A 17551-nucleotide genomic window follows, 5' to 3' on the forward strand; every position below is an offset into this window, starting at 1 on the left:
ATGAAGATTATCCAATCCCCCTTAGGGGGATTTCACAAAGGCACACAGAAATACTACATGCCCAGGTTTCTCTTAAGACAACAGGCTTCTTGATATTTTCTTAAAAAATTGCCATGAAACACAACCAAAAATCATGGCAGGGCCTTATTTCGGTGGAGCAGCGTATAAGGTGTCATTTTTAAGGACATCCACAGAGCAGTCAAACTGGCTGTCCTCATTATCTGTCATTACACCACAAACTGTAACTATTTTGCCTGATACCTCGGAGAAAAATAGTCAGGCTTGAATCACACAGAAGCTCCTTAACTGAACAATGAGCAATGCAGTGCCTGCTGAATTTTTCGGGTCCTAGTATGCTGGAGGATTTTCTGCATCTAAGACAAATCTACAGAAGAAAAGAAAAAAAACAGGCTCTGAGATCTGTCACCTATTTCCTTAACAATAGAAAGTTGCTAATAACAGATTGTTGTGGCTGAATTCTGTAACACAGTTCGCTCTGAAGAAAAAATAGAAACAATAAGACACCTTATTTCTGTAACATTATCCCAAAAATGGATGTTTCAGAAGCCAAGCATGTGACACAGTCCCAACACAAAGAAAAAAAATCTTCCTCCACACACGTTCCCCTTAAGTACATGTATGTAAGGCTTAACTATTATTCTGTTAAACCCACGAGAAAGCTCAGCATTTTACCTCACATCACGGTTACAAACTACTTTCAACTCACAGACAGTTTGCATATCAAGGTAACACAAGTGATTTATCTGTGAAATGAATGCACACCTTCTGCATCATCACTGCATTCAACTAATATCCAATTAAACATTCAATTGCTTTACAAACCCCCCAGTTGTAGTTATCAATGCCGTTTTATAATGTTAACAAATTACTACGACAGCTATCACGTTACATGCAAGAACGAGTTTTGATAGTTCAATTGCAAGGTAAGAAAATTGAAACAAAAGAAACCCTGTCACAATTTGGCACAGATCTAGATACCTTTTTCTTCCGATCCCGGGATCTTTTCCTGTGTTTTCTTTTTTTCTCAGTTTCTTCATCAGCATTAATTTCTAAATCCCTGTTTTTCTTTAACTGTGATGCTGCGTGAGCCATAATGCATTAGAAATCCTTTACAACAATGCTCCCTTGTAAAAGGTGATTTCCTCGGGCACCTTTAACCAGCCCTTACAGCAAATGTTCCAATGACTGGAAGGAAATCTGTGACCAGAGCCAGGAACACATTCAGGATTCAGAGATCTCACAGAAGCTTGCAGTCACTACAAAAATACATAGTTGCAGATTTCTTCCTGTACCTTTCTGTACCTGAACCTTTATAAAACACTGCAGCCATCGTAATGCATTTAACGTAATGAAAAAGACAGCTGGGACAGAGAAAGCTGTATTATGGCTGTATCCCCTGCCACCAGCTGGAAGTGTCTAAGTGACTCCACTGAAGGGGGAATGCTGAAAAGCAGGGCTTTCTATTAAAAAAAATTCCAGAACAATAACATATACTGTGCTGCATTTTCTTCACTAATCCTGAAGCACATTTTAAAAACGCATGAAAAAAAAATAGCATTAATGATTTACATTTCTCAGCCAGTTTTGCGTGGAAAGTCATTTAACCTATAATGAAATGGAGCAGCTCCTACTTTAGGTTAACTGCTGATGGTGACAAAAAAAATAAAATAAAAATTTCTTTTTACCATGGAGACCCTGACTGCATTATGTAGAAAACAATGCATGCATTGCCATATCTTAACACTGTGTCCTTTATACCCATTTTTCAATTCCGATACATTTGGTGAGAGAGGATTACAGAAAGCCCTGTTGTCTTTTTCCTTTTTTTTAAACATACTTATTACAACACATCATACAGAAAGATGCGATCATGCTAGTATGTGAAAGAGGCATTTAATTCATGGGAGATTTCCTGGCACCATCCTTTACGTGGTCAGAAAGGGGAATCAGCACTATTTCCATGTAGTTAGGAATGTACTTTTAGGCTTTTATGTCAAGGCTCACTTCAATCATCTTACTATTTTTGCCACCTGAGTCCTCAATGACTGCAGCTTTTGAATATTCATTATGGGAGGTAAAATAGCAGCAGTATTACAGGCCTGCAGGAGGATCTTTTACTAGTATGAACACAGAGCAAGTATCTAGTAAATAAGGAACCATATTTTTTCTATACAAATATGAACAATCAGCAGCTTGCCAAAAAAGAAAAAAAAAAAGCTGTTTTTAACCTTTCCCGGTATTCCTAGTAGTGTGCTTCGTAGTAATGAAGACTAGCATTTTAAGGCAGTCTCATTTGTTTTAGGTAAGAACCAAAGTTCCTGAAAGTGGAATCAGCATATTTTAGACAATACTAGCATTCCTCTCCTGAGGGAAGGAACACAAAATTTATTTTAAAAAAAAGCAAAACAAAAACAGTTACATGTGAATTTAAGTGCAATTAGCAAAATCATATTGAACCATCAGAACTTAGAACAAAATCCAGAGCGGTCTCATGAGGCTGTCAATGTTCCTCCCTGGAACTTGAGAGATGTTTTCTGAATCCAGGCTGTGAGGTCCAGTAAATGGCATGCATCCACTGCACTAGTTTGCACATGACATGGCTAAGAGCAAAATAACCTTTTAAATCTCCGAAACAGAAACTACTTTGAGCATTCTGTACGTTATCCAGAAGGCAGCACATAATGCACTGTTTGTCTACTGTTCACAGGCTAATAAACTAGGTTTTAGAAGTTGTTTGCTTTGGGACAACTCTTAAGGAATGCTTGAGGATGGAGACCAACCACAGTTATGTGACCTTAGGGACCTTTCCTTCTGATACAGTAAAATCACAGCTTACTGCCTGTATCTAAAACTCACTGTACCCACATACCACCATGTACCTCTCCCTACTCCTCCCCTCCGAACCTCTTCGGAAGGCTGACATACTGCCTTGTCAAAGTTGTGGAAGGAGGAATGCTGCACTTTGGCAATGCCTAGTGTTGTATCAGAAGTAGCAAATTCCCTCTTCTCCATGTGCTAGAAGCTTGAATAAACACATTTCTGCTTTTAAAGATGAAAAGAGTATCTCAATGATGCTCAGAACATGTTTTCAACTGTAGTGCAAGGAACATAACTGCAAGCAGTCAAAGGGCACATTCAGGCGTTTATCTGGATTTTGGCCCAGCTCTTCAGTGAAGCACAAGACAGCAATGAGAAGACTCCACTGTATGTACCAAAGGAGCCCTACTGCAGACAGAAACTGGGCAAAATTGCTGGTTTAAGGGGCTGGAGGAGCTATCTCAAGGAGGCTGGTGGAGAAACAGTCAGGTGTTCATGGGAAATGGAAGACTGCCTCATGCTTAAAATAAAATAAAAATTACACCTCGGGCTTTGCTTTCTAGCTCACAAGCTGTCTACGTGACCTTGGAAGTAATTCTCTGAAGCTCAGCTCTTCCTCTTTAAAACAGAGTTGACATGAGTTCCCTCTCCAACAGAACTCAGTTACTAGCAGGGAAGTGCTCAAAAGCTGGCTGGAAAACTGCCTGGCCGAGAAGGACCTGGGAGTATTGGTTGATAGTCGGCTGAATATGAGCCAGCAGTGTGCCCAGGTGGCCAAGAAGGCCAACAGCATCCTGGCCTGTATAAGAAGCAGTGTGGCCAGCAGGTCTAGGGAAGTGATTGTGCCCCTGTACTCGGCTCTGGTGAGGCCGCACCTCGAGTACTGTGTTCAGTTTTGGGCCCCTCGCTACAAGAAGGACATGGACGTGCTCGAGCGAGTCCAGAGAAGGGCGACCAAGCTGGTGAGGGGTCTGGAGAACAAGTCTTACGAGGAGCGGCTGAGGGAGCTGGGCTTGTTCAGCCTGGAGAAGAGGAGGCTCAGGGGCGACCTTATCGCTCTCTACAGTTACCTTAAAGGAGGCTGTAGAGAGGTGGGGGTTGGTCTGTTCTCCCACGTGCCTGGTGACAGGACGAGGGGGAATGGGCGAAAGTTGCGACGGGAGTTTTAGGTTGGATGTTAGGAAGAACTTCTTTACTGAAAGGGTTATTAAGCATTGGAATGGGCTGCCCAGGGAGGTGGTTGAGTCACCATCCCTGGAGGTCTTTAAAAGACGTTTAGATGTAGAGCTTAGGGATATGGTTTAGTGGAGTACTTAGTGTTAGGTCGGAGGTTGGACTCGATGATCTTGAGGTCTCTTCCAACCTAGAAATCTGTGATACTGTGATACTGTGATACTGTGAAGTGCTCAAAAACTAATGAAGGACCGGAACTGAAAATAAACTCAACAGAACTGCAGAGAGTTGGGTCTCTTTCATTCCCAGCACATTTCCATCTGGATATGGAAGACTCACGAGCCTTTACCTTACAAAACCAACTTCTTATTCGAGCCACAAATTAAGTGAATACTGCTGTCATTTACCACTTGCACGCTAATCCTGTGATGTTCCATATACCTTTTAACCACATTAGCCTGTAATTTATGTCTAAATAACCTCATTAAATGAAAATAAAAATAATGCATTCTAAAGCATTGTATGCTTAAAATACTTGAAGCATACTTTTTGAAATGTTGGCAGAGAAATAACCAGTGCATAGGCAGGTTAAAAGCCTTAATGCCACCTATGTACAGGCTGTATTTCCATGCACAGGGAAAGTAGCTCGAGCTTTTGTTAATGACAATTATTCTAATAAATGAGGATAATAAGTGAACTTGCCCAGTCCCTTGAGATATGCATAAGTGCAAGGATTTTATCTGTCAGGCAAGCCTGCATCACCCCAAGTATCTTTGCAGCTAATTAACCAACTGGACCAATCACGTAGATGTTTTTATTATGTGTACTACAGCCCTGGCTTGAACTGTAGATTCCAAACCCCTGAATTAGATTTCAGGAATTGGAGGAAAAAAAGGCTTTTCAAGCTAGGATTTTAAGAAATTACATCTTAGCTATTAAAGCAACAGTCCAAAAAAAAAGGGAAAAAAAAGATCCCTTCTAGTTTGAAGTAGTACTAGGGAGATTCTGTGTAGCTTAGAGGCTGAAACACTCAAATAGAAAAGAGGTTATGAAAAAGGTGTGAATAAAAGATCCAGACTCCTATGGAAAAGAGACTGTGTATGCAGTAGAATTTCTGCTTTTGGGGAAATGGTGAACTGGCATCATTCACTGGAAGGTGATAGGGCACCGCCAGACTGATAGTTGGATGAAGCGCAAAGGTTTTCATGCCAGATGTCATAACTCACTTCAAGGGAATTAGGTACTAGAAAACTTCATTAAGCGCTTCTTTTCAGACTTCAGTAAAATAATTAAGCTATTTGATTTCACCCTTAATTACAAAGTTAATGAAATGCCAATGACTGCTTCACTACAGTCCACAGGGTCCTGATAAAGTTATGGAGAATGATAAACTGTATCTTACTTGAACAATGGGACATTAAAGTTTGTTAGTCTAACAACGTCTACTTAGCATCATCAGCTCACAAAATTGTAACAGTAGCTAGGAAGTGATTTTATCAACTTGAAAGTGAAATGTGTCACTTGGATTAGTTAAACCTAGTAGTCACACTGTTAAAACTACCCTCAAAAGACTGTAAAACAACATTAGCACACAACATGGAGACAGATGTTAAGAAAAACCTAGGAACTTACAGGGAAAAACATGCTTGTGGTCTAATTAATGGAGTTAATTTATTGATTACTCAGACGCTTATAGAGCAAAGACGGTGTCATCACATATTTACATTAAGTATGCAACACAAAAAAATGACAATCATAAAAATATTGGTTTACCAATAATCTGCTAAAAAATATAGATCTATTAAAATACGTGGTACAAATTATGGTAGACATAACACCATTAAAAACATTCAAAATTTGGACTGCTTAGATCACCATGGATCAATGAAGGATTATAAACACATCCAGTGCTATAAGGTCATTCTGAGTACTGGTAAACAGGGCATGTGTACATTTTCCCAAACATTAAAACAAGTTGTACAGATAGAATGGAAAAAAGAAATAAGAATTCTAGCTAAAAAAAAAATAAAAAATAATAATAAAAAAGCTGTTTGAAACTCTGTTACCTCGTAAAATAGCCCTTCAGAGGAGACTCCTAAGACCAGGCAGCACTCATACGTGAGACTAACAGGCCTTGCATCTCAAAAACAAAAACAAGTGAGACTAAAAGCTTATTTAGCATTTGCTTTTGTCTACTTTTACCTCCTTTTCACACATTTGGTGTTAGGGCAGGATGGACCCAGTCTTCAAACACACAGAAGAGCATTGAGGTCACTGAGTAACAAATGCATGGAAAATTAAAGTTAAGGGCTTGTTCTGCCTTTCTGTTCGGCTGCCTTGCAAGTAAAGTTTCCCCAACTACCTACCTCTTCTATCAGCATTCTACTTTGGCAGTAACAATCCCAGAGAAACTGTATGATGAAACATAAGACAGTCAAAAAGGGATGCATGTAGTACATGGAGACAAGGAAAACTCTAAACTGCATTTTATAGACCACTTTTATAGTGCTCGTCCCTTAACTCCTTTGAAGTTACACTACAAAATTTGGAATCTTATAGAATTACAAATTACTTCTTATTCAATTTCTTTATGGCATATGTTTAAGAAAGCTTTGGAAAAATCACATGAATTTGGGGACATAGTACTAATGGCCAAAGGATATTTGTTCATTCCTAACAATGGCTTACTACTAAGGTGCACCTCTCGCAGTCCAGCACACTCCCAGTACAAGGATGGCTGAGCTGCCTGCAAACTCCTCACTAACTCCCAGTTTAGGGCACAACATTTAAAGAAAACTATCGATTTTGGTTTGCCTTTAAGACTTGCATGGTAAACTGGGACAATTCAAAAGCTGACTTGAGACTCAAACCCCTGGCCTAAGAGGCAAAGAAAATGGGGCAGTAAATCTTCAGCTGTCCTGGGCCACCATACAGGCATGGTAAATCTGCCTGCAAATTGGGACAGAGGAAACAATGCACTTGTGCACCAACACAGGAGAAAGTCTGAATACAGAAGACTGCAGAGTACCCCATACCTGGAGATTGCAAACCCTGACTTGTGAAAGAGGATTTTTTTTTTCTGTTGGCCTCAAAAAGCCTGAAGTGACAAATTAATATTAATTGTACTGCAAAAACAGTATAAAGAAAGTTTCATGTCTGACTCACAGCAAACTAAGAAAAAAATACTGGTGTAACTTATTTATAGAGACACATGAATTGGAATATAGACTTTGAGTGGGTTTGTACATGCAACTGTGGAGGAACCCAAGAAATGTATCTGATGCAAGGAGCACAGTAAGATTTCTAGTCTGAATTGTTGCTGAGCTAATACACAAAACAACCTCTCTCTTTTCTTCTTTCCTCCAAAATAATATTGGTAAAAACCTACATTTACTGGGAACCACTGAAATTATACCAACATGCACTTTTCTGAAAGTTTTTTGTACGTTCTTCCCTACTAGTTAAATAACAGCCTTCAACCAGGCCTGAAACAAACCGAGTACTGGTGTCCTAGGGATGCTAACAAAAATCACTTACACTATGAAAAGGTAGTAAATTGGTTTCAAACATGTTAACAACCGAAGTTGTACCCGAGATTGATATTATATCGTGATCAGTGACATAATTCTCAATCCATTTGGAACTTTTGAATACCTTTCTGAAATCAGCAATTCAGCACGTTAACATTCCCAGATCCCTAACTTCTGAGCTGTGCTCTGCCTTGCCAGCCGTGCTCCCCCAGTTCTACCAACACAGCCCCAGAACACTGGGGAGGTCAGCGGGATGGTGCTGCATGGCACCAAACAGAGAGTTCAGTTCGGGGAACTGGTAGATGCCCCTGCGAATTACACCTGCACAGCCAGGAAAAGTTATCCCAGCACATGGGATTATGTTTAAAAGTAGGCTTTGTATCAGGTCTGCTCTGAGCCCATAGAGGGGTTTCCTTCAACACAACAAAAGCAGAGCTCAAGGCGGGCCTTGGGTGTATTTCAGAAGCACTTCTGCCAGTTCCCAAACTGAGACAAGAGGAATTATTCCCTGCTTGTCTCAGATGGAAAACACTTTGTCTCAGAGTAGTTTAAAAATAACACGAAACAGCAGCAGGAAACGTCTTTGCGGTATTTCAAGTTACTCGGCATCGAGTCCACGCCTGCTGTCCCTTTTTTGGAACAGCAGCAGCCTCATATTAAAAGCGACATAAAAAGCTATCCCGCTGCACAACTGTGACACCTGCAGCAGTGTAATAAATGAATCTGCTTAAGCAAATGTAGCTGCCAAACAAAGAGGGGGATGAGCCACTCACAAATAGATGCAACACCTTTGTCTGCGATTAATGGGTCATTTTCCAGTCAGCTTTGATTTTATTAGGTTGCAGTCATAAATGTACACTTTGGGTTAAAAGAAATGCTGACTATACGAGCCTCCACACAAATCATTGCATAATGTGTATCAAGGGCTAATAGCCCTTAGGAAGATCTGTGACCATGAAAAATTTGTTGTACCTTCCCCATTGTGACACAGCCACAAAAGGAAAAACATCTGGAACTTTGGGCAGAAGCAGAGCTTGATGGCTGTATCAAGTGCATTATTTTACCCACCTGCCTTCGACAGTAGGGGGCTGCACAATGTGACCCAGTGTCCCCATATTTTCTTGTTGCTAAGCTCTGCACACAGAGAGCAGCCTACTTGTTTTATTTTGCAATAAAACACTGCCGAATAAATGAAGCCATCTGCAAAGGTCACAGTAAAGGCATTCTCTGAAGTTTTCATCAGTTCTCAATTGCCCTGAGACTTCCAACTGTTGAATTTTTTGTTGAATTTTTGCCCTGCATAAACACAGAAATCACAAGAAAAAAAAAAAACAAACGCTTACTGACCTGTGTGCTAGGTATTTTTCAGTCTTGACTTCCCTGGAGCAGTTTCACATGCAAAAAAATCTACTAGTAACAACCAATACTCCTAAGACAACGAAGACAGGTGCATATGAGCCAATAAGGAGTAGTAGTTTCAATTCCTTCCCTTTCCAGCACAACACTTGCAGACTGAGCTCTCTCGACAAGTGCAAAGGACTTAATTTCTACCTCTAACTCTAATTACAGACGTCCCATTTTAGCAAAGTTAGATGCAGAATTTTCAGTGAAGATCCTAGTTCCCACCAAAATACACACAAATCCTTAATTTTCTGAAAAAAAATTAAATGAAAATACAAAACAAACAAAACAATACTCTCAGCATAAGAAACTCATTTAGTGAGACTCCTTAATTATTCATTATTCCTCTTCTCGTGAATGACCATCTTTGTCTCATTCTGGAAGGGTCCTCACCATAATTAAGTTAGGGAATCACTAAAATCTCAACCTGCTGCCCAAGTAATATTTCAGCATTGTAAGTGTTCTGCACACTCCATGCAGAAATGACTTGACTTTTATGGGAAAAAGTCTAAAAAGCAGAGTCATTAACAATCAATAACAAGAGGCAGGACATTATCAAACACCTATTTTAGAGATGACGTTTTTCTCACTTTCCAAGGAGTAAATTCACACACAAGTATCAATCTGTAGATTTTGACTGAAAACAATGGCATGTGAAAATTCCCAGTTTTCTGAAAGTAAAAACGAACATCAAAGATCGTGTAGGGTCACTTGAGAAACACAGATTTACATTTTATTTGGCAAAACAGTGAAAGTCTGGCTACTGGAACTTCAGCACTAAAAACCTGTAGGAATGAACCCTCAGCGCAGGAAAGGTTAACTATCACAGACTGGTCAAAAACAACAACAAAAATTCACTGCCACTATAAGAATTCAGAAATGTTGTGGATGCTTAAATTTCACAAAGCTATTAATGTCCACAGGAGACCCAGTTCTTTCTTGGCCTAGCAAGAGCAATGTAATACACATATATATATAAATATCTACCTATATAGTAACTATAATTATCATAGAATAGCTGCATCAAAGTGATGCCTGAAAAGCCAGGTAATATTAGTGCCCTATGCAGATCAACACAAGGGCAATTCCTGCCCTGATCTATTGGTAAACTAAACACACAGCGTACAGGGGATGAGGAGGATTGTATTGCTCCTGCTTTAGAGCAGGGTAACTGTGAACTGGAGATGATGAGGGTGAGGGGGCTGTTTTGTGCGTATTGTATGACATGCTGAACTAAGTCAACAAAAGGCAAATACCATACCAGGGATGTATAAACAGAAGTAACAGCCTTGAAGATATACGGAAGGAATCTCTTTTATACAGCTTTGCTTGGGTCTCAGCTGGAGCAGCGTGTCCTATTTCAGGCACTAAACCTCTAGGAAAAGTTGTCAACTGGAGATGGGAAGAATTTATTGCTTTAACTCTGAAATCACTGTTCTCCACAAAACAAGGCTGAATGTTTCTCTTAATTTGCCAGTTAGCAGTGAATAGCATTGGACATGCATGTACACACACAGCATGAACAAATACCAGTCAGCACTGCAAACTTGCTTATTTGCGCCCTGGTCTCACCCTTTAAAAAGCAAACAAAACAAAAGAGTAACAGACAAATAAGTATGATTTGATTCAAACCTGTGTAAGAACTAAAGGTTCTTTTCTTTTTCTTTCAGTCTTTGTATTTTGTTTTGCTTTAAAATAGAATTTGTTTGTGGAGGGGCTGGGAAGGAGGAAGGCTGCACAGCACTTCTGTGCAGACATAAATGCGTTCTTCTAAAGATAGCACTAATTCTATCCAAAATATTTGATAAACCTAAACTTTTAAACAGTCAATACTTCACAAAGTAGAACACAGGAAAACATACGCAGAATGTCACCCTGGAACCAAGTGGAACAACTTACAGAGGACTAAAATATGCACATCCAGGTAGACTCCATGCAGTTCAAGCCAGGACACCTGAATGACAGGCTTCAGCTAAAATTTCAACCGCTATAGCCTTCTTGAGACCTCCTGGAAAAGTGGCAAGATACCAAAAGTCTGTTGAAGGGCAGCTATGGTATTAAGTTTGAGAGAACAGCGTGGGGATAAAAAGCACTTTAAAGAAGAGGAGATAAAATTGTGCCAGTCCAGTTGTGATTGTTTCACACTGACAGCTAGCTAAACATCACACTGCTCTCTCACTCCCCCCTTTGCAAAAGAAGAGGGGGGAGAAAACACAATGATAAAGGGCTCAAGGGTTGAAATAAGGACAGGGATATCGGTCACCCATTACTGTCACAGGTGTAACAGAATCAGCATATGGAGATTAATCTAACTTAGAGCAAACTGCTCCAGCACGGGTCCCCCACGGGCGGCAGCTCCCCCCAGACCCCCTGCTCCTGCGTGGGCTCCTCTCCACAGGCTGCAGCTCCGGCCCGGGGCCTGCTCCTGCGGGGGCTCTCCATGGGCCGCAGCCTCCTCCAGGCCACATCCACCTGCTCCACCGGGGGCTCCTCCACAGGCTGCAGCGTGGAGATCTGCTCCGTGTGGGACCCATGGGCTGCAGGGGGACAGCCTGCTCCACCAGGGGCCTCTCCACAGGCCGCAGGGGAACTGCTGCTGCGTGCCTGGCGCACCTCCTGCCCTCCTGCTGCACTGCCTTGGTGGCTGCGGGGCTGGTTCTCCCCCTTCTCTCCCAGATGCTGTAGCACAACAGATTTTCCCTTTCTTCAGTGCGCTCTCCCAGAGGCCCAACCAGCATCGCTCATGGCTTGGCTCTGGCCAGTAGCAGCTCCCTTTGGAGCCGGCTGTGATCTGGCATGGGGCAGCTGCTGGCCTCTGCTCACAGAGGCCACTCCTGCAGCTCTCCACTACTAAAATCTTGCCATGTAAACCCAGTACACCAGTTAACTTCCAGTCCTTGAAGACTCCCACATGAAATAATTTCTGATCACCCAGAAGGTAATGATATGAACTAAAACCAATCTGGATTTGTCAAGAGGAAACTGTGTCAAATTAAATAAAATGTAAGACTAGAAGAATGGTTTAGGGGAAACACAACAACACAAGAACAACAAATGAATTTCAGCACGAATGATAGGGAGGAAAAAAAAAAAAAAGCAAAGAGGCTGGAGAAGTCATTAGACTGTTCTTCAACGAGGTCTGGAGGGTTTAAAACATTACAACTTGAACATGGGACAAACGACAAACAGCAGGTAGACTGCAGAAATACAGCCTGCAAAATAAAACAACCAACCTTTCTCTTCTATTTAGGATTTGCAAAACTCCAGATATATGGTGACTGACTTCTGCTACTCGACTTACAGTAAGATATGAATATCCGGAAAACAAGAGCAATCAGATGTCTATAAAACACAACCTCATTTAGCCTAAAGAAAAGATGAGTAATGGAACAGGGCAACAGTCCTCAAGTCTATCACAGCTGCCAAAATGCAGAAGAAAACAGTCTGTTCTCCACAGTCAGTACAGATAACAATAGTAGTATAAACTGCAGCACAGTAGATTTGGGTAAAACATTATGAAAAATTTTAACAATAAAAATAATGAATTTCTGCAACAGAGCAGGAGAAACTTGGCAACTTTGTGACTGACCTGTAGGAAAAGCTTTGACAAAACACCTAGGATCCATACTACTACAGAAGCCCCAGAAAGTCAGCAGGGCACTGCAAGAGCAAGAATACACCTGTGCATAGCTCATTTGCAGAAGACAACTGCTGGCCACTTTATGAGAACAGCTCCTGTAATACATCCAAAGTTGGGAAATCAGTAATACAATCTGTACTTAAAAATCCTTTGAACAACCACATGTAAATAAAGCAGCATATCGTGGAATGGTTTGATGCAGAAAGAAATAAAAACAGTAGCCCTAAATCTGTCTTGTGAGTCAGATAACCCCTTAAAAAGTGCTCTCTGAATCAAGGCATTCCTGTGTCCTACATAAACGCATGATCTACTCCATTCCACTTAATATATAAGTGAGCACTAGAGGGTTAATGCATAAGTAATTGTCTAATACATAGAAGTACCAAATATATTATCAAATGTATAAACGTTAGAAGAAACTGAGAACTACTGTCTCTCCCTTCTTTCCTTCCAGACAGAAAATCTGGAGGAAATATAAACTAGGAATTTACAAGGCTCGTTATCTGGCCATTTATAAGATCTTTGTAATTTTAAATTGTTATTATAACCAAAAGAGAAACTTTACATCTGTTCCCTTTTAAAATACCTATTTGGATCCATTTGAAAATACGTATGTTGGTGACACTCACAAGCATTATATGACCCCTGTACCAAGAGGACCACAAACTTCCCAGCTTCCAAAAGTCTGTACTTAAACCTTACTGTGACAGCACAAAACTATTTTATTAATTTCATTAATTTTTAATTAACTATGTTTTACTAAAGTAGCACAGCTAGAAATACATTTTCAGTTTCTAATATAAAACCTGAGGCCTTTAGTACGTTATAAATTATCAGAAGTATTTGCTGCAGACACCAGAGCTCCAAATGAAGATCCAAATCAAAAGTGAACAGTGGTGTGCTTGAATTATTCTACTGAGTTTTAAAGTCTTAAAATATATTTTGATAGTATATCTAAAATAACATAAAAACAAAGTCTACAATTAGTTCATATATTAAAAAAAAAGAGAAATTAAACACAAACTATATAGAAACAGACAATACAGCAGAATTCCTGACATAAATTACAGAATTTCACTGTAAAGAAAGTGGTGAGTGCCTGTTACTTACCCATTTAAAACTGACATAGAAAATACAGAAAAGAATTGTAAAGAACAATTCTTCATTGTCAGGATAATGGATAAGATGATCTAATTGGCCTTTTCCCATCTCTTATCCCATCGTCATATTTTGATTACTTCTGTGAGTACAAGTCCTAGGCACCATTTTTCCTATTTATACAAGATCTTCTTCAGTACCAACCCATGCACAGAACTGTAATTTTATATATACTTACAGACTGCAACACTGTTTGCATTAAATTGCAAAAGCCATACATAAAATTACAGCTGTTTAAAGATATTGTAATTACTCATTAATAACATCTGTCTTTGAAATAAACATTACATGATTTATAACAGCAGAGAATTTTACTGTTGTTTTGTTTAAGTTTCATTTGCAGCCCTAGAGCTCCATCCTAGAGTTATAGCGTAGAATGTGAAGGGTATTCTCAGGCTGCATGAAGTCTGTCTAACCAACATGCCAGTTATATAGGCCATGCTCAGTGCACAGTTTGAGTAGCTATGTAGTTCAGTAGATGCTGCAGGTACACTGAAAATGAAAAACAAGCTTTGGACTATATCACAAGAATTGTGTATTTGTTAATAGTAAATGAACAACTTCCATGTTTTTCAGTAACAAGGAAGCACTAATCACAATCAACAAGTTCACACTGGCTTCCAGCATGCAGACTGAGTAATTGTTTTATCAGGATAATAGCCTTTATGACAATCATGATCTCACCACCAAAGATCCAAAAGGCCTCTTTGGCCCCTTACTGTGAATGCAAGGCATACTCAGTATTTGCACTTGAAGCAAATCCTACTCTGCAGCTTCAACTCTTGGCTGTTAACGCAGGCAGGTTGTAATCTTGTTATTTTTCACGCCTTCACATCTAAACCACAAAAACTATGGATTTTCTCAGTAGAGAGAAAGCATATACTGAAATTCTGGTTCCAGTCATGACATCTCCCACAATGTCATTAATTCAAAACAGGTAACAGAGATAGCAGTAATAACAAAATAGTAACGTGCACCTCAAAAAATTAAGATGGAATTTTACATAGATTGTTTTTCCCCTCCTTTATACTTTGCAAACACAGCAGCTTACAGTGAATTCTGTACTGGGACCAAGGGCATAAAATATGCCTTCTGCCACCACTTCCCTCTCCCTCCTGTCTTACTGGATATGCCTGGGAGTCATCTATTTTAAAATGTAGCTACACTGTGTGTTCTAGTTTAATAAAGCAGTGAAAAATAACCCCAACTTAACCAGGTCTGGTTCACTGTTTAAGCTGAGAACAACAGCAAATGAGTGTTTACCAGTGTTCCATCAACACCTGTCCAAAACCCAATAAATAAATAAATAAATAAATGAAAGAAGAGCACACTTGTTGCAGTGTATTCACACTGTGTACTGACACATGGTCTTTCTTTGTTTGCCTCTTCTAAAATGTGGAGGAAACTACTGTCTCCATGATGAAGGGGTTACAGTGTACCCTCATAACCTTTTTTTTCTTGCTTTGCAAGATATTCATGTATCTAGTGTGATGACTCAGTTCACACACAGGGATAAAGACCAAGGGACAAGGAAGCACTTTAACTTGAAACATCTTAAAAGCTGGACAAGATTTTTCATCAGTACAGACTGCTGTCAGGGCAGGCTGTGGACTGCTGCCAGGTGGGTTTCTACCCTACAACCTTCTCCAGCCTCATTCCCACCTGCTTTAAGCACTGGGCCCTCTGCACCTCCCTCCAAAGTAGGCACTTCACAGAAGTGTGCATACCATTTTTTATTTTTCTTTTTTCCTCCAGAATGAGACCTCAGAAAGCAGTCTTATTGCAGAAGAGAACAGCTGCCCGTTCCTGGAAGGCTGCTGGAACTGGCTCCAGGGTAGCCTGACCTCCTCAACAAGGGCTGGCTACTGCTGGCTGCTTACTGAAAAAAGCAAAGCTCTCTGGCTGTTTGTTGCAGCCCTGTCTGGCGTGCATGCAGGCCTGTCAGTCCTTGACAGATATAAATAGAAACCACTCCAAACAATACACATTTAACCTCAAAAAAAAAATAATAAATTAGTATATGAATTACATGTTCAAGTTGGATGTGCATTTCAATTCATCCCATGTGTTCTACAGGTACACTGTCCAAAACCCCACATCATTTTCAAATTTGAATTGCTCCTTGAGAAGTGGAGCATCTTAGACCGATTTCCCATCCCAACTTTGGACAATGACTCTCCCCTCTCCTCATGCACCACTTTAGATTCCCACCATTTCTTTCAGGCTACTGCCACAGCTCCCCTGCGAGTCCCATTGCAGCCTTTCCCCAGTTTGCTCACCCTATGCCTCCACCATTTCCCACGTCCCAAAGGCACCAGAGCATCCAGTCCTCCTCCACATCCCCTATGATTTTAAAAATGCCTTTTACAATTGTGTAAGCTTCATTTCCTTGGGTAATCAGACTTAAGCAAAACACACACAAACCAAAAAGCAGAGGCATCATGGAAAAACAGATATTTTGTGGAAAAAAAAAAAAGAAATGATTTTCCTTTGTACTTCAGTGTTTCTCTACCAGATGTTTTGGCATCTCAAAACCCTTCTTCAAAATTCTAATTACAACCTGTATTAAAAAAAAAACAGAAACCGCACAGTGCAAAAGTGTCCATTACGATTAAAGAATCCTTACAGCTGCACAGTGGGATATTTACTAAGTAGTAGGCTTCTTTTTTATTTTAAAGTTCCCAATCACAAATCAAAGATGCTCTTCACCATTGTTATCAAGTGTTATCAAGCCTGCTAAGCAATATATCAATCTGATGGACCCGTATTTGGTAAGCAGCAAACCCAAGAAACCCAAGAAACTGACAAGATTGTGGGATATAGCTGTTTTTAAAATGCTAGATGAGGACACAGCATATTATTCCAGCAATGCAATCCAGGGACAGACCTGAAATTTTCACTTCCAAAATGGTACCATACTTTTGATTCTAACTTTGCCAGCATTTTAAAAAAGTGTTACCAGAAAGAAGACTACATAAAGCAAGTACCTCTTCACTGTTTTTGATAATCCTATGCATAAATCTGGTAGGTGAAAGAACTACAGTTTTGAAGAACTATTTAGAAACACAATTACCAGTATCAACATCACAGATAAACATGATGTGGCAAATGATATGTTCACTCACAACAGATGCTTTTGAGGCAAACATGGTTTTCTTTACCTTTAGCATATTCCCCTTAACTCATTCTTCTCCATGCTATAGAGACCTATTCCATTTCCCCCATGTAAGTGATTCTTTTGCCCTTCTTTTCGTCTTTATTCCCACTTAATTTCATATCCTTATTGTGAGGAGATGTGGGGTGATAGAATAACAGAAGCTCTTCCCAACACAAGCACATTGCAAATTCATACAGGAATACAATCTTGGTTTGTCTTTCTTCTGTCCCTAGTCATTCCTAATGTTGTCTTTTTTAATCATACAACTGGACAACAAACAGATATGTTAAAGTGGTACCTGCATGTTCCAGATTGTTGGTACTAAACAAAAAAGTAAGGAAATCCAAAACATCACAGCCTTGTTCAGATATTGTAACGTATGAGATGAAGTAATACATCCATTAATCTTGCCCAACTCCCGCAGTAAAGAACTTTATTTTCAGATTATATCTGCTTTATACGGTTGTGATATAAATTAACCTATTCTTTTTCTCAAAAAACTTCAATGTAATCTCCAGAAGTACTCAGGCTCCACAAAGGATATGGAATTGCTGGAAATTCTTACATCCTTTTCTGCACAAAGGATATTGGGCTCATTCTACTGAGCCCAATGAAGTAATATTTAAGTAACCGATACTAAACAGGGCAAAGCAA

The 17551-nt window shown here is 39.9% G+C and overlaps 1 protein-coding gene across 14 annotated transcripts in view; it reads right to left on the reverse strand.

The window, feature by feature from the left end:
• ANK3 (ankyrin 3) overlaps positions 1-17551 on the reverse strand; it is a 361577-nt gene that overhangs the window by 201479 nt on the left and 142547 nt on the right. The window contains exon 1 of one of the 14 annotated variants that reach the window (XM_080597947.1): positions 1000-3546. The exons of 12 other annotated variants lie outside the window; for them this stretch is intronic. In XM_080597947.1, the coding sequence (XP_080454073.1) occupies positions 1000-1113 (114 nt within the window). In that variant the 5' untranslated portion in view covers positions 1114-3546. Of the gene's footprint in view, positions 1-999; positions 3547-17551 lie in introns of those variants that run through there. One more of the 14 variants, XM_080597948.1, reaches the window with a different exon arrangement.

This window comes from Anser brachyrhynchus (assembly GCF_964034855.1).
Source record: "Anser brachyrhynchus genome assembly, chromosome: 6".
Lineage (NCBI taxonomy): Eukaryota > Metazoa > Chordata > Aves > Anseriformes > Anatidae > Anser > Anser brachyrhynchus.